The following is a 23,942-nucleotide window of genomic DNA, read 5'->3' on the forward strand; positions in this document are numbered from 1 at the left end:
ATCTCAGTGGAGTGAAAGGCTCCGTCCTCCGTGCTCCGTGGGGGAGGGGCCAGGACGGAGCACGGAGCCTTTCACTCCACTGAGATGCGGTGCACAGCTTATCCCTTCTGACAGGCAAACTTTGGAGACTGTTATCAGATTGGTGCACTCGCGCACCTTGCAAATGTGAGTACCCTAATGTAGGAAGCTTTTATCCCAATAAATATCTAATAAACGATATCACACTATCCAGTTTTTCTTTTCCTTTATTCCTAACTGTGGAGTTGCTGCGGAAAACTGTGTATCTGCATTCCATCACTGAGCCCTGGGATGGCTCATAAGCGTGTTTAGACTCAGTCTCACAGCTGAGTCGCACGCTCTGAGGTGAGCGGCTGTCCCCGGGGGGGGGGTCACTGGATGGCACTTGAGCATGGAATTCTGAGCACTAAGCACTAAGATTAATGCACGCACGTTTGATTTTTTATGAACTTTTTATGGACTTTATGTGCATTTCTTTCATAAATTGGACTTTAATAATCACGTACCACATCTTGGATTTGATATTCACACTCATTGTGTGGCACTTGGCACTTTGTTGTATTTTGCACTTATCACTGTGATATATTTATATATATAGTTTTATTTTTTCACACGGTAAATTTCAGACTATATAAATGATTTTTTCATCCATTCTATATACAGGTAGTAGTTCAGTAATCGCTACTCTCATTCTAATGGTATACATCTAGTATATAATTTACACATTGCACTTTAAAATCACTTGTTTTTTTTATATATATCCTTTATGCCTTGCTGTGGCTGGATAAGCCGCTTATTCTGTATATTCAGTATACCTCATATGCATTAATAATCTCCAGATTGATATTTTCACCTTAGCGCAGCGTATCTTTTGTATACATAGTTAAAAATATTGTTTGTTTTTTTTATTTTTTTTTTCAAAATTGTCGCTCTTTTTTTGTATATAGCGCAAAAAATAAAACCTGCAGAGGTGATCAACCACCACCAAAAGAAAGCTCTATTTGTGGGGAAAAAAAGGACATCAATTTTGTTGGGTACAGCATCACACGTGCAATTGTCAGTTAAAGCGACGCAGTGCCGTATCGCAAAGAATGGCCTGGTCATTAAGGAGGCAAATCTTTCCAGGGCTGAAGTGGATAAAGCTTGACCTTTGTTTGAAATGTAAAGTCTAACTCCAGGTTTCTTGTGACTTTAAAGTATACAGTGCTGTGTTCCAGCAGCGGGATGGAGACTTCCCATCGAAATCCACTTAGACTGAGCACTGCTCTGCCATTCACAGGAAGCATTGTATTTCATAACTAAATACAGGTCTTCCTCTGACTGGCTGAGGTGGAGAAGTTGGCCAGTAATATATGAAGCCTTGTATTCATTAATCAAATAACGTGCTTCCTGCAGCCCGACTCTATTTTGCGCTGATGATAGCCTGAGCCAGCAGTTTCCACCCCCTCTCCCACCCAGCGCCTCAATGAGCCCTGGAGGGGCAGAGCAGAGAATGGTGGCTGACAGTCACCAGCTCTGTGCTCAGAGTGGGCCGAAAACTGAGTGATCATCTGTCATGTGATCACTCAGTTCTTGGTGGGGGACAGCTGCAGCATCACCACGATGCTCCCGGTATAAAGGAGATTATGAATGTATGTTTTGTTTTTCGTTTTTTTGTTATTTTCATACGTCTCCTTTTAGTAATCTCCTATAAAATTCCTGGTGGCCCTTAAAGGACAGGAGGCTTTGTGCTGTCTAGGTTAAGTTAGAGGTGATTTTTTTATTTTAAAGACTTGAAGACCCACATGTGCACCGTGTGGGGGGAGGGGGGGGGCATTGCCTATCCCTGTGTGAGCACTGGTGTATATAAAATTGGCTGCATTTACATGGCTGCATCGCCCAACTTCTAGTAAGCTTCAGCTGCCGGACAGCCACCCTGACATTATCCAGTAGGATATTTTGGTAAACTTGGGAATTCATTTTCTTCTCGGTGATGGCAAGTGGTTCAGGCCCTAAGGTAGCGAAGCAAGCCATAATCTTGATATTCCCTCCACCATACTTCATCGTTGGGATGATGTTTTGATTTTGGTAAGCTGTGCCTTTCTTGCAGTGCTGCGTATTATTCTCAAACCATTCAACTTTTGTTTCATCCGTCCACAAAACATATTTCTAGTAGCGTTTGGGTTTGCCAAGGTGCTCTTTGGCAAACTTTTAGGCATGCAGCAATGTTTTTTTTTTTGGTGAGCAGCAGCTTCCTTAGTGGTGTTCTGCCATGGACACACTGCCTGTTCAAAGACTCATGTATGGTCGACTCTGGAACAAGGATGTTTGCCAGCTCCAGTGATGTCTTCAAGCGTTTAGCTGTAACTTGTTGGTTCTTATTTACCCCATTGAGGATTCTGCATTGCGCTTTAGGAGTCATCTTGGCTGGGAGTCCACTTCTAGGAAAAGTAGTCACAGTACCAAACTGTCTCCATTTTATAGACCGCTTGTCTAATGGTCGACTGATGGATGCCTAAACAATTTGAGATTGCTTTGTATCCCTTTCCAGCCTTATGCAGATCAAATACTCTTGATCGCATGACTTCAGAGATCCTTTGTGTGAGGCTTGGTTCACATCAGCTGATGTTTCTTCTGAACAGCAATCTTTATTTGTTTGAGTGTCTTATCAATCAAAGTAGCTCTCCAAAGCACCTAGTCCCATGTTGATGAGGGCAAGGGCCTCTTCCCGGCAACCCTGGCCGTTGGTTGTAAGGGTCTGTGGGCGGGGGGCTTATCAAAATCTGGGAGCCCCCTTTAACAAGGGGGACCCCCAGATCCCAGCCCCCCCCACCCTATGTGAATGAGTATGGGTTACATTGTACCCCTACCCATTCAAATAAAAAAGTGTCAAAAATAAAACACAGTACACAGATTTTTAAAGTAATTTATTAAGCAGCTCTGGCGTCTCTTCCGACTTCTTCTTCCCTCTCCGGCTCTTCTCCGCTCTCTCTCAGGGTTCTTCTGCCGGGTCTCCTCCTGCTTTCTTCTCGCTCTTTTGCTTGGTCTTCTCCGCTATCTTCTCTCTCTGTTCTTCCGATTGTTGATTCGACGCTCTCTCCCACTCTAATGCCGGCTGCGCGGTGTGCCACTACTTATATTGACATGGGGCAGGGTCACCGTGTGACGTCATCCTGAGGCCCTGCCCCTTATGACATCACCACCCGGGGCATGATTGGCGGCGACTTCATAAGGACCGGGCCTCTGATGACTCCGCCCCATGCCAATATAAGTAGTGGCACCTGGCATTAGAGCGGGAGAGAGCGTTGATTCAACATCAGGACAACAGGAGGACCCCCGGCAGAAGATAGCGGACAGAGGGAGAAGAACCGGAGAGAAAGGGGAGAAAGTCGTATGAGATGCCGGAGCTGCTTAATAAAGTAATTTAAAAACCTGTGTACTGTGTTTTATTTTTTACTTTTTTTTTTTTTTGGTGAATGGGTAGGGGCACAATGTACCCCACATTCATTCACATAGGGAGGGGGGGCGGATCTAGGGCTCCCTTGTTAAAGGGGGCTCCCAAATTCCGATAAACCCCCAACAACCAACGGCCAGGGTTGTCGGGAACATGGGGACAAGGTGCTTTGGGGTGGGGGGCGCAGGGCCCCCCTGCCCCAAAGCACCTACCCCTCCCATGTTGAGGGCATGCGGCCTGGTACGGTTCAGGAGGGGGGGCGCTCACTCGTCCCCACCCCCTTTCCTGACCTGCTGGACTGCGTGCTCGGATAAGGGTCTGGTATGGATTTTGGGGGGACCCCCATGCTGTTTTTTCGACGTAGGAGTTACCCTTTAAATCCATACCAGACTGAAGAGCCTGATAAGCTCTTCGAAGGGGAACACGTGCCGTTTTTTTTTTGTTTTTTTTTTTTTTTTTTTTACATTTTGCATGGAGTTCCCCCTAAATATTCATACCAGACACAGTGCCATGGTATTTTTGGGGATCAAAGTCGGATCCTTGTTCATCGAAGTTGGACGCATGTCGGACTTCAAGTCGCAAGGCAAAGTCTGATCCACTGTCGTGTTGTACCAGTGTGAACCCAGCCTAAACCATACCTCAAAACCCATTTCACTAATTAGTGTGCATATGTGCATATAAGGCTGCTTTCACACTGAGGCGTTTTTGAAGCACTTTTGAGTTCAATAAAATTGCCTGAAAAGCTCAATAAAAATGCTTCCCTTTTTAAATTGTATGTATGTGTTCACACTGGGGTGGTGCGCATCCGTTGCGGGGGAAAAAATCCTGCTTGCTGCATTTTCTGGTCTTTAAAAAAAGAAAAACGCACCAAAACAAGGGGGCCCCCAGATCCCATCCCCCCTTCCTGAACTTGCAGTTCTGCAAAAAAGAGTGGGCAAATATTGCAAAGTCTAGATGTGAAAAGTTGGTAGAGACATATCCCAACAGAGTAAGGTTGGGTTCACACCTATGCGAATTGGATGCAGGTTTCCCCCACATCCAATTAGCATAGCAGGAGAATGTGACTGGCTCCCTATGGAGCCGGTTCATATATCTTCGTTGTGGCTGAGGAACGCACTACACAGAAACGCTGTGCGTCTTTGGCTCCGTTTTGGGGCCGAATTCAGGCATAGATTTGGCCGTGATTCGTCCCTGAAGCGGGGAACAGGGACGCACAGGATCCGCAGCTTGTTCCAGTGTGAACCGAGTCTCAAGGCTGTTATTAAAGCAAAAGGTGGTAAAACAAAATACTGACACAAGGGGGTGATCCTTTTTCCAACTCAGTGATTTGTTTTTTATTTATTTATTTTCTGACATGTTGGTGTTGTATCTTTCATTTGGATGATATAAGTTGCACTGAGTAAATACAGCGGTCTTCACATTTCAGTCTGCAAAGCAACGCAATGTGATTATTTTAAAGGGAGCGATTCTTTTCTATACCCACTGTAGATCTATTCTCGGACAATAAAGTTAACCCCCCCCCCCCCCCCCCAAAAAAAAATGTATAAAAAAACAAAACAAAGAAAATGGGACAGACTCGATGGACTACGCTGTCTTTTTTTTTTTTTTTTTCTTCTGCCACTATTTTTTATGTAGCTGATTATTGTGAAGCTTCTAGGAGTTAAATTCAGCTTTCAGTGCGATCGTCTGCTTCTTTCTGAGGCTCGTCCTGTAGCAGTACATCCAGCGATGTAGGTGGGCTTTCTGCCCCGTCTCCTACCATTTCCGTTGCTGGGTGACAAATGCTCCCCATTGATTAATCATTTTCACGTATACATTCCACCACCAGGCAGCCGCAGTTTTGACTGCTGCCAATTTCGAGACGAAATTGTGTAATTATGTCCCATCCAAACCCCACCTGCTCTTTGTTTTTGTGATTTGCTTTGTTTAAACAACGTACAGTTATTATCTGTTTTCACCGGGTGCATTACATCATTATTCCCAGCTTCACATTGTCTCTTGAGATACTGATGTGACTAGTTGCAAATTTCTGCAATCATCGCATTGTTCTTAAACACAATGTCTAGTGTTATTCTCATAATAGACGTGAACACTTGCCCCCTATACCTATGACATGCTGTAAGTAAACAGTGAATTGCAGCACCCCCCCCCAACACATACAGTGTTTACTGTGACCTGGAGGGGACAGGAAGACGGCATCTGTGCAGACACTGGAATTACTCATCTGTGGGGTTGCTGTTCTGGCTTACCTACTGATTTTGAGGGCTAATTTACTTTTTAGACTTTTGATAAATGTATATAGTAATACATGCATTTTTTTTTTTTTTTAAAACAAATTTTTAGTATGTGTTACAGGGCTCATGTACACGGGTGTAATTAATTACTCATATACAGTATATGTGCAGATGCTGTCAGAAAGATCCAGCAAAAAAAAAAAAACCCAAGCCACTTGACCTCCGGAAGATTTATCCTCCTTTCATGACCAGGCCATTTGTTGCGATACGGCACTGCATTACTTTAAACGACAATCGCGCGGTCGTGCGACGCTGTACCCAAATGAAACGTATGTGCTTTTTTCCCCAGAATAGAGCTTTCTTTTGGTGGTATTTGATCACTTTTTTGAGTTTTTTTATGATTTTGTGCTGTAAACAAAAAAAATACTGGCAAAAAAAAAAATTATATATATTTTTTGCTTTCTGCTATAAAACATATCCAATTAAAACATTTAAAAAAATAGAATTTCTTCATAAATTTTAGACCAATATGTATTCTGCTACATAATTTTTGGTTAAAAAAAAATCCCAATAAGTGTATATTCATTGGTTTAAGCAAACGTTCTCGCATCTACAACGTATGGGATATATATGGGAATTTTTATTCATTCAGTGACTTATAGCAGGACTGTGATGTTGCGGTAGACAGACTGACACTGTCAGAAACCATGAATCAGACCGAGACAGAAGTACAGTTAATCACACTTGATTAATAATAATAATAAGGTAAACAGAGTAAGCGTAGTCAATACATAGCCAGAGTTCAGTAACCAGATCGGGCAGTCAGCCAATGCCAATGTCAGAGAGCCAGAGATCAACGTATTAGTACAGCAAGCAGGATCAGGAGCCAGAAGGGACGTCAGCCGAGCAAGTCTTCAACAGGAATGCAGGAGAAAGTCTCTGAAATGTGACCAAAGGCGAAGGCAGAGATGAAGTGAGCTGGACGGCTTTAAGTAGGCAGGACTGACGAGCAGATCATCAACAGCTGGGTCACTGTGGAGAGAGATGGGAGCTGGCAATTAGTCGACAGCTGAGCGGCCAGCTCAGAGAAGGAAGGGCTGAGCCCAGCCCTGACAGATGCTTTGTGGGAACCAGTGCTAAAAATATGCACTGTCACTGTACTAATAACACTGGCTGGGAAAGGGTTAAACATCTAGGGCGATCTAAGGGTTAAATGTGTGCCTAACCAGTGTTTATGTGTATACGCAGTGTGCTGCTTTTACTAAGGGATGTGATGGATTCTTGGGAAAGAAAATCCATCACATCCCTGCTGACAGAACAGAGCTCTATGCCTTGTTTACATATGCAGAGCTCTGTGCTGTGTCTCTCCTTGCTGATCAGCGTGTGCTGGCAGATATCTATCGGCTGGCACCTGCTGATTGGCTGTGCTGTGTGTATTCACACATTGGCAATGCCGGTTGGTGCGCGCGGCCCCTATCCGAAAGTGCTGGATCACGTACTTGGATACATTTTCCAGAGCTGGAGAGCCGCCTTGCCGACGTACATCTAACTGATGCTGTCGGCAAGCGGCTAGAGTATGCATATTTAAGCCCGTACAGCGTTTAGAAGCCTACACACGTAAATTCATTCTAGTGGCTGGAATATGAATTTATCCTACCCACTTATAGAGACTTTACGTATTCGTACAATTGTATGGCTGAACTCGCATTGCACAGACATCACATATGATCGGCACAGCAATGCGGGTGCAAATCACATGCAATGTCTGTGTTGTGTTCGTAAGAGTGTAAACCCAGGCTTAATGTGGAATGTATGTTCTTTTGTTAAAGAATATAAATTATCAAATGGTTATGGGTAAAGATCTGCTTCAAGGCAGAGTAGAGAACATGGACACTGTTTGCTGTAACACAGAGGGGTTGATTTACTAAAGCCAGAGAGTGCAAAATCTGGTGCAGCTGTGCACGGTAGCCAATCGCCTCCTTACTTCAGCTTGTTCAATTAAGCTTTGACGATAAAACCTGGAAGCTGATTGGTTTTTATTAGGGCCAAAACAACTAACCGATTAATCTTGAAAAGAGTTGTCAACTTCATAATCTATTAATCGGTCAGCCTATTAGTTAGACTGCATACAGAATGCATTATTTGTTTACATATCAGGAAATACAGTGAAGCACACCATCCATACATGTAAGTAAGTGCCTAAAAACTTGTGAATGTGTGAGGAGCAGTGCCTCATGGGACATGTAGTCCTGGGCAGGAAGCGAGTGGCTCTAAAGGAAGAAGTTTATTTTACCTTGCTATAGGGGCACTCTATACTACACTTTGCAGCTTGCTATAGGGGCACTCTGAAGGAAGGAGGAACCAGAAGCGTCGGTGAGGGACCCTAGAAGAGGAGGATCCAGGCTGCTTTGTGCAAAATCATTACACAGAGCATATAACATGTTTGTTTTGAAAAAAAAAATAAAATAAAATCACTTTAAAGACTGCAGATTTGGGTCTGATTCGTCCCTGAAGCGGGGAACAGGGATGCACGGGATCCGCAGCCGGTTCCAGTGTGAACCGAGCCTCAAGGCTGTTATTAAAGCAAAAGGTGGTAAAACAAAATACTGAAACAAGGGGGTGACACAGGGAAGATCAGCATCTGAACCCAGAGAAGGTGGAGGCTGATAGACTGGAGGCAATATAAGGCATTACAATTACATTTAAAATAAACTTTTACCAGTATTGTGCATTATATTATAATATTGTGCATTATATTTAAAACGATCAATGAAGAACAAAATCTCAGTTTTTAGTACTACTTTAATATAAAAGATTTATATCTCCCTTCCACCCTTCTATATAGCTTAATGTCTGACTTCTAGTTAAAATGCCCATGTATCCATTTATCATTGAATATATATTAAAAAAAAAAATAAAAATATATATATATATATATATATATATATATATATATATATATATATATATATATATATATATATATATATATATATATATATATATATATATATATATATATATAATATGCTAATTTTAGTTTTTTTTTAATCTATATGATTCGTACAATCCATAAAGCATGCTGCGGCCACTAAATGTCTGCATATAGATATTTAAGAATAAATTGCCTTTTTTAAACTTTGCATATTAACTAAATTATATGCCATCCTTTTTTTTTTTTTTTTTTTTTTTTTTTAAGGTTATATTATCTGATTAATCGATTCCTCGAAACAATAATCGATTATGAAAATAATCGTTAGTTGCAGCCCTAGTTCCTATGCAAAACTGCACCAGATTTTGCATTCCTTAGTTTTAGTAAATCAACCCCAGAATATTGAATCTTTTAAAGAGAAACTGTCAGGTCCTGAACATTGTCCAAGATCGCAATACTGCTAAGGCTCCATGCACACTACCGTTTTTTTAATATGCTCAAAAAAACACTGAATGAAAATTGCTGATCATAGCATTTTGTGCCAGCTTGTAGTTTTAGTATCTTTGGGGCATTTAGCATTTTAGAAGCGTTTTTACAGTACATAAAGTGAGGAAAAAAATGTTTTAGTGCGTTTTTTATTTTATTTTTTTTTAGTGTTTTTTTCTGTTGGGAAAACTCTCAAAAACTTTACAAACATTTTTTTTTCTGCTCCTAAATGCTGAAGCTTGAAAAATGCTTCTTGCATAAAAATGGTGTACATGGAGGCATAGGATAAGACTATTTGCTTCTAGGAGCAGACAAAAATGCTCATAATAGGTTCTATGAGCTTAAAAAAACGCTAATGTGCATGGAGCCTAAAAGTACAAGAGCCTGTGTGTTGTGTTTGAAACAGAACACAGGTACTTGTACTTTTAGGCTCCATGCACACTAGCGTGGTCCTTTTTGAACCCCTTGAGTTACTTTTCTACATGCAGTTGTAACCCTTTCCGGCAGTTGGAAGTGCTTGTTGCTACTTCCATTTAAGGTTCGATGTCACAAGTTATGATTGATAGGGGGGCCAGATAAAGTTGACTGTGTCCTATCCCACCAAAAAATATGAGTTTGTGTGAGAGGGACACAGAGTTTCGGAATGATTTTTAAGTTTGAGTGCTATCGTGAGGTCTATCTCGGTGTAAATGGCGCAAAGTTTGTTCTGATTGTCATGTTAAGGGTTTTGTTAGCTGGCTTTGGTTGGTGTCAGAACTCCTTTTCTTTCAGTACAAGGTACAAATCAAGGGGAATGCAGCTTAGGAGGAGGTTACCTGAACATCAGATGGAGGACAATTACAAGCAAGTAAAAAAAATAAAAAGAATTTGAAAGAGATCATCTGACCATAGATGGATTGAACTTTGGCCAGTTTAGTAGGGATGGTTCAATCCATAACCACTACCGATGTGACAGGATTCCTCTTGATCGAGATTGTTGCTGTATTTTCATTCGACCAGCGCTTGCATACAATCAGCTGCAGTACTGATCAGTGTATTCTGACAGCGGAGGCGTTCTGATGTCAGAATACAACAGCGCAGCGGGGAGGATTTCCCCATTCGCCCTACTTGTGTGGGTGGGGGAAATCTAGATTTTTTTTTTCAATCAGCCTACTGATCAGCGTATGGCCAGCTTATGATGGAACTCAGAAGTATCACCAACTAGTCCCAAATGCTATCAGAGTCTTGTGTACAAGTTCTCTTCCTCAGAGGTGTAACTAATGCCGCGTACACACGGTCGGAATTTCCGACAATAAATGTTTGATGTGAGCTTGTTGTCGGAAATTCCGACCGTGTGTAGGCTCCATCGGACATTTGCTGTCGGAATTTCTGACAACAAAAATTTGAGAGCTGGATCTCAAATTTTCCGACAACAAAATCCGTTGTCGGAAATTCCGATGGGGTATACACAATTCCGACGCACAAAATTCCACGCATGCTCGGAATCAAGCAGAAGAGACGCACTGGCTATTGAACGTAATTTTTCTCGGCTCGTCTTACGCGTTGTACGTCACTGCGTTCTCGACGTTTGGAACTTACGACAACATTTGTGTGACTGTGTGTATGCAAGACAAGTTTGAACCAACATCATTTGGAAATAAATCCACGGTTTTGTTGTCTGAATGTCCAATCGTGTGTACGCGGCATTAGAGTCACACGGGTGTAAAATAAATCCCCAACACTCCCTTTTCCACCTAGAGATATTACTTCCCACTGATGATTCTCTGTCTTTCTTGCAGGTACTGATCTGCCCTCCGGTGACCAGGTTTTTTTATGGACGTAGAGATCCCTTCCATAAGCTTCTAATTCAGGGGGATTCATCTGGGAGACTCAGTATCTGGAGCATACCTGATGACCTCAACGAACAGGAAAACATGGAAGGTAAAACTGGGCAGGATATTTTCTTATTTCTGCAGACCATTCTTTTGGGGTGTTTGTACTTTAAGAGAAAAACTTGGCCAACCTGAAAGTTCTGGAAATTTTTTTTTTGTAGATCTCCAAAATACCTAAACATGACGGTATAGTAGTAGCTAAATGCCTGACGGGCTTCTTGCATCTCTTTTGAATGCTTGTTTTTGGATTGGTGGAGTTCTGATGAGATCTAAGACACACCTAGCTACTGCAACTGGCTATCATCAATAGGAAGTGAGGAAATCTTTTAATGGGGACATAGACTACAGAAATTCCAACCCTTTCACACTTCACCTTGAATGAACAAGTGAACGTTTTGGTGGCAGTATCACCTAAATCGAAGGTCTTATTATCTCCCATATCACTGTTCAATGTAAAAAATAAAAACAAAATAAATACATAAAAGAAAAAAAAAATTGTATAAGTTCTGCACCTTACACCCTGCCTTCCAGACGCCTCCTGTATATATCAATCATATCAACGTCCCATCTTTAATGGGAAAGCTGAAGATTCTAAATCGGGTGAGAAGGCAAAGGGGTTGATTTACTAAAGGCAAATAAATAGACTGTGCACTTTGCAAGTGAAGTTGCACTCATTTTCCCTAGAGCTTCGTAAATGTTGTATAGCTCTGTTGATTTCATCATCCAATCATTATTTTTTTTTCTTTGCATTTGATTGGGTATTCTTTACAAAGTGAAGCTTTACCACATTACATTTACTAAGAAAAAGTGTGCAACTGCTTGTTACCCTATTGCGTGCATTTCCATTGGAGAAAACAAGTGGCTATGGCAATGCTTACCAGGCAGGCATGCTCCACCATTGTCTCCATCAGGAAGGTGGTCCAAAACTATGATGTGCAGTTGATGTTGGAGCGATTGCATGTAGACAGGAAGTGGCTAAGAGAGGCTGGAGGATATTCACAGTACTGAGATGGATGAAATAAAGCACATAAATAAAAATTGTGTAAAAGAAAAAAAAATCATGACTGTTGTGTTTTTTTATTTTTTGCAACAAAACATGTCATTAAATAGAAAAAAAAAACATAATCAAAAGATCACAGATGCAATGTTGTACAAAATATACAATGTGCAAAATATAACGGTCGCAAATACTGTAGGTCCACAATGGCCCAAACTATTAACCTTATATAAAAAGCATATTGGGCAATAAGGAATATTAAAAGGTGTAATCTTTTAGCCGAGCATATTGCATATAGAATAGGAAACAAAACAGTAAGATAAAATAGAATAAAACAAGAAGAGAGAATAATCAGTGAGGATTCTTGGTGAGAGTGTCTAAGGTCGGAATGGTCCGGCAGTGCCACTGCAGGACTCAACACGGTTAAGTGGAACATGGAACAATTGATAGGGGGAGTATACGGACAATGATTTGACCATCTACAAATGGGAAGAAACAGTAATCAGTAGAGCAGCGGGGTTTCACCCTGTATCTAATTGTTAATAGTAGACAGAGTACCGAAACACCAGCCAGGGAGACCACATTTTATGAAATTTTTCAGCGGCTTCCCTAGCAATGGCCCCTGTTTCCTCCGTATTATAGATATCCTCAGTGCAGCGTAACCAATTCAGGGATCGTAGGGGCAGGTTTCGATTTCCAGTGTCTGGGGAATCAGAATTTTTGCTGTGTTTAGCAAATGTCTGGTTAGGGACCTCTTGTAGTGTTTCATGGAACAATCTGCGATGTGCAAGTTGCAGCAGGCAGGAGTTATGACCCGTACCCACACGAGTGGAATCTTGGATGGTTTTTCCGATGGAATTCTGTTCATGCTTGGCTTGCATACACACGGTCACACAAGTTCTCTGAACTTTCAGCCGTCAAGAACGCGGTGACGTCCAACACTACGACGAGCCGAGGAAATGAAGTTCAACGCTTCCGAGTCAAATTATTTCAGAGCATGCCTGTTTTTTTGCGCATCGGAATTGCATACAGACGAACGGAATTTCCGTCAAGAACTTTTTTTCCGGGAAAAAAAAAAAAAAAAAATCTATTTTTCGGAAAAATAGAGAACCAGCTCTCAATCTTTTTTGCATACACACGGTCGGAAAATATCCGACCAAAAGCTCACATCACACTTTTTTTGACGGAAATTCCGACCGTGTGTATGCAGCATAAGAGACATTTTTGTTTCTGTGATATGTGTAATTAGCTTGCGTACCTTGTTCCAGAAAGGCACTATTTGAGGGCAATCCCACCTTATGTGCAATAGGGTACCACGTGCTTGTTCCCATCTCCAACACGAATCCGAGGATAGTGGGTACCACCTTTTTAATTTTGTCTGGTTTGGCGTACTAGTGGTGACCGTTTTTTTATAATGCACAGTGCTTTAGCAAGCAAGATGTCCACTTAGGGTTTACATCTGCGTTAACTGGACCTCATTTAACCCAATTACAATCAGACATGATACTAAAAACTTATATGGGCATAGAGGCTGCCTGCACATATTCAGTAACAATGTCTTAGTGGTTGACATTTCTGCCTTGCAACAATGGATTCCTCAGTTTGAATCCACCCAAGACACCACCTGCATTGAGTTTGCATGTTGTTCTTCATGTACTTCTGTGGGTTTGCTTTGGGGTACTTTGGTTTTCTCCCACACTTTAAACACATGCTGGTATGTTAATTTGCGTAAATTAGTCCTGCCATGTGTATGTATGCAGACTCATTGACTTATTTTTCAAACAGAGCCCTCTAGCGCTGAGATGTCACGAGTGCTTCCATCTTTGGCCTGTCTTCCTTCTAGGTTCAATCTCTCTGGCCACCTGAAAGACCAAGCCATAAAGATGTCACTCCCATGCATGTGCACTTGTCACATCATAACGGTACAGAACAGAGCTGGGAAAAACATTTGACAGAAGAGACCTATAGGTTCTCTTCTTTTATAAAAACCCTACCTGTCAGTGATTTTTTTTTTTTTTTAAACAAGAGTTTAATTCCACTTTAAGCTCTTTGAGGGCAGGGACTGATGTGACTGTACAGTATGTAAAGCACTGTGTAAATTGTTGGCGCTATATAAATTCTTAAAATAAGTACTTAGTAACGTATGGGTGAATTGAATTTCAGATTCTTCTCTCCTTTCTCAGACTGACTCCAAAATTGCTACGATTGAGTAGAAGAGCAGTTTAATGTGTTATTGTTAGTGTGGTCACATACAGTAATGCTGCTAATGATAATAGTTTGTTGACTTGCACTATTTAGGAAAAGTACAATTGCAATGATCTAAAACCAGCATAGGAAAATTAACATTAACATAGAACTGCAAATATCTTTCCTGCAGTGGATTCATGTATTTTCTATGGGCCCATTATAGGAGATGTTGTTCTACTTTCAGAAAGGAAAAAAAAATACAACTTAAATAATTATTGTTGTATTATATTTGAAAAGCACTTCAGATGGTTTCTGGAATTTTCTAACTTGGATACTAAGCATAAACACACATGGCCAAAAGTTTGTAGACACCCAACCATTACACCTACACTTTGTGGACACTTCTTTTAATTGTTGAGTTCAAATGTTTTCAGTTAAGGTTATTAATACTACAGAATACAAACATATATGTATAGACACCCAACCATTACATCTAGACCATGTGGTCATCCGACCGTTATTTGGACACCCGACCGTTGCACGTAGACTGTGCGGACCAATACACCCTCCTAATTATTGAGTTCAAGTGTTCTCAGTTAAAGTTATTATTAATAATACTATAGCATACAAACACAATTTACACCATTCTGAGCTTCTGAACTTGTGGGAATAGTTTACAGTCCCTTTATACTTGTCAACATAGTTAATGTTTCTGCCAACTGTTTATTTCGAATAACTGACTAAGTAATTTCATACATTTTTATGTTTCAGGGTTAAAAATCACAATGACAACATCTCTTCAGGAGGCATTCGACAAGCTGACTCCTCGTCCTGCTGGGATAATTGACCAGCTCAGTGTGATGCCAAACACAGAACCATTGAAAGTGACTGCCAGTGTCTACATCCCATCCCACGGCCGCCTGGTTTGTGGTCGAGAAGATGGCAGCATAGTCATTGTCCCAGCCACGCAGACCGCCATAGTCCAGCTGCTACAGGGGGAGCACATGCTACGAAGAGGTATTGGTGCATTCTTTTAGTATGGTAGCTGAAAGACACCTCTCCATTTCCAGGGACAACTCCAAATGTCCTGATTGCTGCATTTTGGTGCAACTTCCAGATGTAACAATACTGTTCTTTAATTGCATGAATACTGCAGAAATATGCATGGGCCCTATTATATAATCACCGTGCAGCCCAACTAAGCAGAAAGTGCAGCATTATCTTTGATGAACAAATATGAAAGATTCATTGTACATGTATACAAAACATACTGTACTGTACATGCAAACTTGTGAAAAAAAAAGTAGCTATATTAAAGAGGCCCCATTACCTTACACCTGTGTCGGTGTAAAACCCACCTCCTGGCCACGGTGCTTCCCTTCTGCTCTTCCTTCTGTGGCCACCAATGGGAAAAAAAACAAGTGCTTCTGGGTATGGAGGAACATGTGTGACCTCCTCTCATTATGCAGTGTTCAGGCCTAGTGGCCAATTGCTGGTCATAAGCACTGTCAGATGATGAAGGGGGGTGAGGTCACTGCTTCTTCTGAGCTCCAACTATGGTATTGTGGGTGGTGGCTGTCACGAAGAAAGGATTGGCAGAGGAGCATTGGACTGGTAAGTAAGACAGAGCCTCTTTCCTCCTAACTGGGCAAGAACATGTTACGTGTTGCCGCCAACATTTTTGGGAATTTTGGAGTCTTTGCGTGTTTAGGGCACTTGGCTGCACCCTCTACCCGGCTTTGATGCCAGGGACCCTAGTTGATAAAGAAACGTAGCCTAACTTATTGTTATATTTAAATTTGCTCCTGAAAATGATGGCAGTCATACAGTCTATCACTACAGCTACTGGGATGGGTCTTTCTGGCAGGCTTGAAGCAAGGGAAAGATGGAAGATAGTTTTGAGTTACTGGCTCATAAATCTCACATTTTTAGCTTATTGAAATGTCACTATCATTTCAATTATTATTTTCAGGCTGGCCTCCACATAGAACATTGCGTGGACACCGGAACAAGGTGACCTGCTTACTGTATCCCCATCAAGTGTCCTCTCGTTATGATCAGCGCTATCTGATATCTGGGGGCGTGGACTTTTCTGTGATCATGTGGGACATCTTTTCTGGCGAGATGAAACATATCTTCTGTGTGCATGGTGGGGAAATCACCCAACTGCTGGTCCCACCAGACAGCTGCAGTGTAAGTATCCTCTGTTGAAGATCTTCCCTACATATCATTGTGTACTGCTCTGATCCTGGGGTTATTTTTCCTTGACTTCTGAGCTAAGACCTACCTCTGCAACCTGGCTACACCAATCCACTATGTCTAATGAGGGCATTTTTATTTGCCACCGAGACCCACTCTATATCAGGGTTGTGGGAGAACATCAGAGGTGTTCGGGAGCGATTTTTCTGGCTAACAAAGAATCCAGTTCCAGGTTTTTGGACTGTCTAAAGCAAAACTCTAGGCAAACTGTAGCTATGCCTGTCAAATAATTGAATTTCTGTTCAGCCAGTTCTAAAATGCGTGAGTTGTAAGTTGGGTGGGCACCTTAAAGCCTATTGTCGAGCAATTGGATCTGATGAGCTGTTCCACTTGCAAATGGATTATTATTTCCATCCATCTAGTCTTGAGGTTGTCCATTGTCAGGTATCACATTGCTATTCAGTAGTGTGGGACTTAACAAGCTTTAACCAGTGTAGATAATAATTGATTCTCAGGCGTCTGTGCCATGTTTTCATGTTTAATTCCAAATAAATTGTGTATTGCATTTTACTTTTCGACTCCGGCATTGCCTTTTGCAGCCTCGGTAGCTGCTTTACTCCTTGAGGTCCCCTCATCTGAGGGTTCCTCCACTTTTTCTTTGAGGTATACATAACCTAGCCAGACAGCATAGCCAGGATAGTGATGTAACTTCTCTCTGCTGCGGGTAAAAAGGAACTCTTTTTTTTTTCTTAGTTTTTTCTAAAAAAAAAAAAAAAAAAAAAAATTTCTGGGTGATCTTTGTACATTGCAGGGATTTTAACAAACTTTGCTGCAGATTCCTAACTTTTTTGTTTTTCAGCAGAAATAACTTTGTCTGTGTCCATGTGCAAAGTACATGTAAATGGTAGTGACTTTATAATTATTAATCAGCTGCTGTACTTGCAGGGTTCTGATGAGCAAAGTGGAGGGGTTTGCATTTTCTTTACTCCTTAAGTGGAACTTCAGTACTTTTTTTTATCTTTCCATCTATTAAATCTTCTGCCCTTGTTATTGTTTTAACTTTGGATAGTAAAACTTTTGTTTGCCAATATATACCTTATACAGCCCACTTCCTGTTTCTTGTCTGGTCATAAGCCTAGGCTTATGACATCATGCACAACTCGCTCTCTCTCTCTCACTCTTGTGAGAGTTTTCCAGGAAGGGAGGGGGGTGAGTCATAAGAGGGCCAATGAGAGCTGCAGAGCTGGAGGTGTGCCTCTGTGTCTGTGTAAATCCAGGAAGTGAACTAGCAGCAGCTTCAGCTGCCCACAGTTAAAATGGATGCAGCCAGACTCAGTGGAGGGAGATTTCTACAGCATATTTGGCAAGTACAGAATCACAGTATATATAAAATAATATACAAAGTGGTTGGAGGGAAGCTTCAGTATGGCAAAGATGTTTTTATTACAAATTATGTGAGCAGACTGCAGTTGCTCGTTAAAACGGAGTTCCAGTCTGGGTGAAAAAAAAATTAAAGGTCAGCAGCTACAAATACTGTAGCTGCTGACTTTTAATATTAGGACACTTACCTGTCCAGGGAGCCAGCGATATCGTCACCTGAAGCTGACCCGCCCATCGGCTCCAGGTGCAGGCGTTAGCATCCTTATTAAGGGAAACGGACAGTGAAGCCGCAAGGCTTCCTACTGCGCATGCGTGAGTTGCACAGCGCTTTCTGAATGGTCCTGTCGTCTTCCGGGACACACACACAGGTCCTGGAAGGAGGAGGGCACAGGAAAAAAAGCAGAAGTGACGTGCGGCGCCGTGGGATGGAATTTCCAAAGAAAATCTACAAAAATAGTGATGAAAGTTGTGACAAAAAAAATGCTATCTGCTTTATAAACTGCAGAAAGAGCATCCAACAACGGTTGGGAATGCTCGGGACCAGTGACGTCACCCATAGGCGTCTTATCCTGGCCCATCTATTGTCAGCGGTCCTTCTTCTCCCCTGTAGCCACTGCTGGTTGACACAGGGGAGCTGGATCATGTGACTGGCAAGTATATACATCTTTCTTGCACAGTCAGCATAGGTGTTAAAAGGGGAAGGGAACATTTTTAAAGCTAGTTAGATTTTGCCTGAAATTCTACTTTAACAGCTTGCTGACCAGCCGCCGTCATTGTACTGTGGCAGGTTGGCACGGCTGCACGAATCGCTGTAGGTGTGTGTCGGCCGCTTTAAGAGCGATAGTGGGCGCATGCGTGACGCCGGAACCGATGGCCGAGATGTCCGTCGGCGACCCGCGATCACTCCTCAGAGAGCCAGAACGAGGATCTGATCCCTGTTCTGACAGGAGAGTAGAGAGAGATCTGCTGTGATCAGCAGATCTCTCTCTCTCTCTCCTCCTCCATTCAGTATACTCCCCCCCCCCCCCCCCCCCCACCACAGCTAGAAACGCCTCCCTAGGGAACATTTAACCCCTTGATCGCGCCCTAGTGTTAACCCCTTCCTTGCCAGTGACATTTATAAAGTAATCAGTGGCTTTTTTTTTTAGCTCTGATCGCTGTATAAATGTCAATGGTCCCAAAAAAGTGTCAAAAGTTTCCTATCTATCCGCCGCAATGTTGCAGTCCTGCTAAAAATCGCAGATCGCCACCGTTACTAGTAAAAAATAAATAGTACAAATGCCATAAATCTTTCCCCTGTTTTGTAGACGCTATAACTTTTGGACAAACCAATCCATATACGCCTTTTGCAATTTTTTTTTTCTTTTTTTTTTTTGCCAAAAATATGTAGAAGAATACATATTGGCCTAAACTGATAAAGAAGATGTTTTGTTTTTTTTTATTTGTGGTTTTTTGATATTTTTTATAGCAAAAAGTAAAAAATTGTTTATTTTCAAAATTGACGCTTTTTTTGCCCTTGTTTATAGCCCAAAAAAGGAAAAACCCCAGATGTGCCACCAAAAGAAAGCTCTATTTATGGGAAGAAAAGGACATAAATTTAGTTTGGGTACAACGTCGCACAATCGCGCATTTGTCAAAGGGACGCAGTGCCATATCGCAAAAAATGGCCTGGTCATTAAGGGGGCAAATGTTTCCGGTCCTTAAGTGGTTAATGTTAAATTCCTGCCAGTGAAACCCTTCCACCTACTCTCGACCAGTATATCTTTATTTATTTTAAATGTATTTTTAAAATAAAGCTTCTATTACCTGCTTATACTTAGTGGTTATAAAGATAGAAGGTTTTTTTACCTTCATACATTCTAAAAAAACCTCCTGAGGCAGCTCCGCTCCCATACGTACTTGAGCCCGATCTTGATTCAGTGGTGAGAGCTGAGGCTCTCTCTGCTCTCTCCCATCTCATTTGGCTCAGAGACAGCAGCAGGAGCCATTGCCTCCTGCTGCTGTCAATCACAGCAAGTGGCAAGAGAGCAGGAGGCTGAGTCCCGCTGTCTGTATCAATAGACGCGGACAATGAGGCTTGGGAATGAGCCCGCATGAATGCCTTCATAGCAGGTGGCTTGCTGTGGGGGCACTCTGCAGGGGCTAGGAGCCAGGAGCGCCTGCAGGGGGACCCAAGAAGAGGAGGATCGGGGTTGCTCTGTGCAAAACCACTGCACAGAACAAGTAAGTACTGACATGTTTGTTATTAAAAAAAAAAAAAAAAATACATTTTAGATTCCCTTTAATACTGATACTGTGATCTTTCACAAAGCCTGCACTGTAATATGTTCAAGACTGTGTTATATTAAATCTTGCTTGGCATTGTCCATGCATGTCATGAGGATAGGATGTGGGCAAAACCAGAAGTACCTCCCAAACAGCAGCGACCAAGATCGGAAGACTAATTTGCTGGACCATGGATAAAAGTAAGTATAAGGCTCGGTTCTCACTGCCGCGACTGCAATGCAACTTGAGAGTTCAAAGTCGCATGACAAGTCGCACCCCATTAACTGCAATAGAACTATTCTAATAAATGCGACTCAGAAAATGGTTCCTGCACTACTTTGGGGCAACTTCATCACGACTTCTGTTAATGAAGTCGCAAACCAAGCCACGCAACTTTTCCGGTCGCGGCAGTGTGGACCCAGCTTAAGTGAGTTATAGAAACTTTAATAAACAATAGATTTGCGTTTTAATAACACACAGAGGGGACCCAACTCCATCTCCTGCTCTCCACACAGAACCTTCTCAGCTCCAAGATGCCCAGCCCTCTTTTTTTTTTTTTCTCATTCCGCGTGCTGTATCTTGTCCATTAATTAGCGGCAAACCACTGCTATCTCTTCTGCATATCCATCAGTGAAACCACAGCCCAGGATAATGCAGTCAGCAGGATTTCTATTTGATTATCTCAATTATTGCCTGCTATGAAGAAAAAAAAATAATTACCCTAAATACCATCTCATTAAAAATAAAAGCTTTAGTTAATTCCTTATTGTAGACAGCAGTGCGTCAGAAGCGGAGTCTGTACCCCGCATGTCACTTGTTTCATGATTGTTTCATGTTAATAAAGAAATATGACATGGAGAGTTTGGAAATATTATTTGTCACTTCATAATCTGTCCGACCAAGCGTTCCATAATGACGAGTAATGGAGGTTGGGAGGCAGTGTTCCCCCCCTCTCTTCCGGTAACAGTTCTGAAATAGACAAATAATCTGACAGACTCTGAGTCTATGCTTAATTATTATCAGACGAGATCAATAAACTAAATTTACTAAGCTGCATTTTTTTTTAGATAAGTAATATGCATTATGCATCATTTACTCAATTTATACTCGGAAGAGTATGTATAGTGTTTGTTACATAATTATTTATCAAGTTCAGAACTGAAATATATTTTAAATACTTTATAAAGGGAAACCATGATGGCTCTGGGCCAGTTTTTTGTTTTTCTATTGTATTTTAGGGAGACTGTTCCACACTCTTTAAAGCGGGTGTGGCAAAGTTGGTAGATACTTTGCCACACCTAAATTCGCAACTTGACAGAGTCTATTGAGAGCCCACCCCCTGGCCCTCTCCCATGTTCCCATGCTGCTGTATTGAACCCACTGCAAAATACACAGCATTTGTTTTTGTGGGTGTCTGGTGCTGGGTGAAAAGGCTGAGTGCTGACAAAACACTAAAAAGGTACAAGAGCTGCCTGCCTGTTTTGGGAAACCCTCTTATCTAGTGGGCTCCAACCTTTCGGACCACTAAAACCACAATTTTGAATCCCGGGGACCACTAACATGAATTTTACATGCCTTATGCACATAATGCTTGGGCTCTCTGCCCTCCCTTTCCCCTCCCCCCCTTGGATCACACTGCTGCCTTACACACACAATGCTCCGACTCTCTGCATCACACTGCTGTCTTACACACACTCCTCTTTCTCGCCTTCTTATTCATCCATGTGCTCAAGCTCCGTGCGCCCTCACAGTCTGTGATTAGCGATGCCATTTGAAGTCCCCTCTTTCACCTCCTGCTCTCTGCACTACTCCCAGGGGCCTCTCTCTAAGTTCACAGGAGCTGGAACTGCAGAGGAGGCATCGGATATCAATGCACGCATTGAGAACAATACTGGAAACTACAATGGACAGTATACATCCGCCACAATATTGATATGCGGCAGTACCCCTGGGGATCACTAAATTTTTCTCGTTGCCCATCAGTGGTCCACGAACCACTGGTTGGCGACTGCTGCTTTAGGGGACACCTTGTTAGTCATCCCTTTCTTGTGTACCCATGCTGCTATATCGAAGCCACTGCAAAATCCTTTTTGGGTATGGAGGAGCATTTAACCTCCTCCCATGTTGCATTGCTTGAGCCTTGCAGCCAGTCGGCATGCATAAATCCTGTCATGGGTATTGTGACATGAACCTTGTGTAAGCTCCTGCAAACAACTTACAAAGTTACATAGTCAGGTTGAAGAAAGACATAAGTCCATCTAGTTCAGCCAAAAAAAAATAAAAATAAAATAATACAATCCCATATACACAATCCTTCACCCACGGTTGATCCAGAGAAAGGCGAAAAACCCCAGCAAACCATGATCCCCCCCCCCCCCCCCGAGAGGCAATGAGATATTCCCTGGATCCACTTTACCTATAAATGTTGGTACCCAGTTATATTATGTTATATTATGTATATTATTTAGGAAAGAATCCAGGACTTTTTTTTTTTTAAGCAATCTACTGAGCTGGCCAGAACCACCTCTGGAGGGAGTCTATTCCACATTTTCACAGCTCTTACTGTGAAGAAACCTTTCCGTATTTGGAGATTAAATCTTTTTTCCTCCAGATGTAAAGAGTGCCCCCTTGTCCTCTGTGATGATCTTAAAGTGAATAACTCAACACCAAGTTCACTATGTGGACCACTTATGTATTTGTACATGTTGATCATATCCCCCCTAAATCTCCTCTTCTCAAGAGAGAATAAATTCAGTTCCTCTAATCTTTCCTCATAGCTGAGCTCCTCCATGCCTCTTATCAGTTTGGTTGCCCTTTCCTGCACTTTCTCCAGTTCCCCGATATCCTTTTTGAGAACTGGAGCCCAAAACTGAACTGCATATTCCAGATGAGGTCTTACTAATGATTTGTACAGGGGGGCAAAATGATATCTCTCTCTCTCTCTCTCTCTCTGCAGTCTATACCTCTCTTAATGCAAGAAAGGACTTTGCTCGCTTTGGAAACTGCAGCTTGGCATTGCATATTATTATTAAGCTTATGATCTACCAAAACCCCCAGATCCTTCTTTACTACAGATCCCCCCAGTTCTCCCCCTAGTATGTATGATGCATGCATATTCTTAGCCCCCAAGTGCTTAACTTTACATTTATCAGCATTAAACCTCATTTGCCACATATTTGCCCAATTAGACTGTGCATTGAGGTCAGCTTGTAAATTGAAGACATCCTGTCAGGTTGGAACTGACAAGTATTGGGAAAGGTGAACAAAAGTGAGTCAGGGTGTGGGCTTTAAAGAGACTGTCATTTTTGGGTGTATATATATTTATATTTATTATGAGGTACTGACTGACAGTATTGTGCACATCTAATGTGTATATGAGTCATCTAGGTTTCTCGCTCAAGGGGATCAAGGGTTTACAAATACTAAAGAGAAAACCACATTTTTCTCAGAATCTGCTACGTTATTTTTGGGGTTCTTGAGCCCAGAGGCTTTGTAAAATTTTGAGTGGGATAAAGCTCACCTTTTTACTACAGTACCTGGTAGCGTGACCTCATTATTAGTATCCGCTGTGAACAGGTCTTTATATAGGTGAGCTGACTGAAGCTCAGGGCTCTCTGCTGTGGAAGTCTGCTGCTAAGTGAAAAGGCTGAGTGCTGACAAAGCACTAAAAAGGTACAAGACCTGCCTGTTTTGGGAAATCCTTTAGAGGACACCTTGTTAGTCAAGAACTGACCTGAGTTTAGTTAGTGGCTCAGACAAGCAGATTTTTTTTCTTTATTCCATAGACTGGCTGTTCAGAGCTCTCCTGCATTAAAATCTGTCTTTCTTTCTCTTCCATTGAGGACACAGGATATGGTCAGGGTATACTGGTGCCTGCAAACAATTACTCTTGCGCACAAGTGTGTTGATCAGGTGATCTAAAGTTCAGGGTGGATAATGT

At 41.9% G+C, this 23,942-nt stretch overlaps 1 protein-coding gene across 2 annotated transcripts in view; it reads left to right on the forward strand.

Moving 5' to 3' along the window:
* The window catches only part of WDR7 (WD repeat domain 7), a 586,970-nt gene that overhangs the window by 53,598 nt on the left and 509,430 nt on the right, over positions 1 to 23,942 (forward strand). For both annotated transcript variants that reach the window (XM_073620215.1, XM_073620224.1), the window contains exons 10-12: positions 10,882 to 11,023; positions 14,930 to 15,175; positions 16,131 to 16,351. In XM_073620215.1, the coding sequence (XP_073476316.1) occupies positions 10,882 to 11,023; positions 14,930 to 15,175; positions 16,131 to 16,351 (609 nt within the window). The remainder of the gene's footprint in view (positions 1 to 10,881; positions 11,024 to 14,929; positions 15,176 to 16,130; positions 16,352 to 23,942) is intronic.

Source organism: Aquarana catesbeiana, linkage group LG01 (assembly GCF_042186555.1).
Source record: "Aquarana catesbeiana isolate 2022-GZ linkage group LG01, ASM4218655v1, whole genome shotgun sequence".
Lineage (NCBI taxonomy): Eukaryota > Metazoa > Chordata > Amphibia > Anura > Ranidae > Aquarana > Aquarana catesbeiana.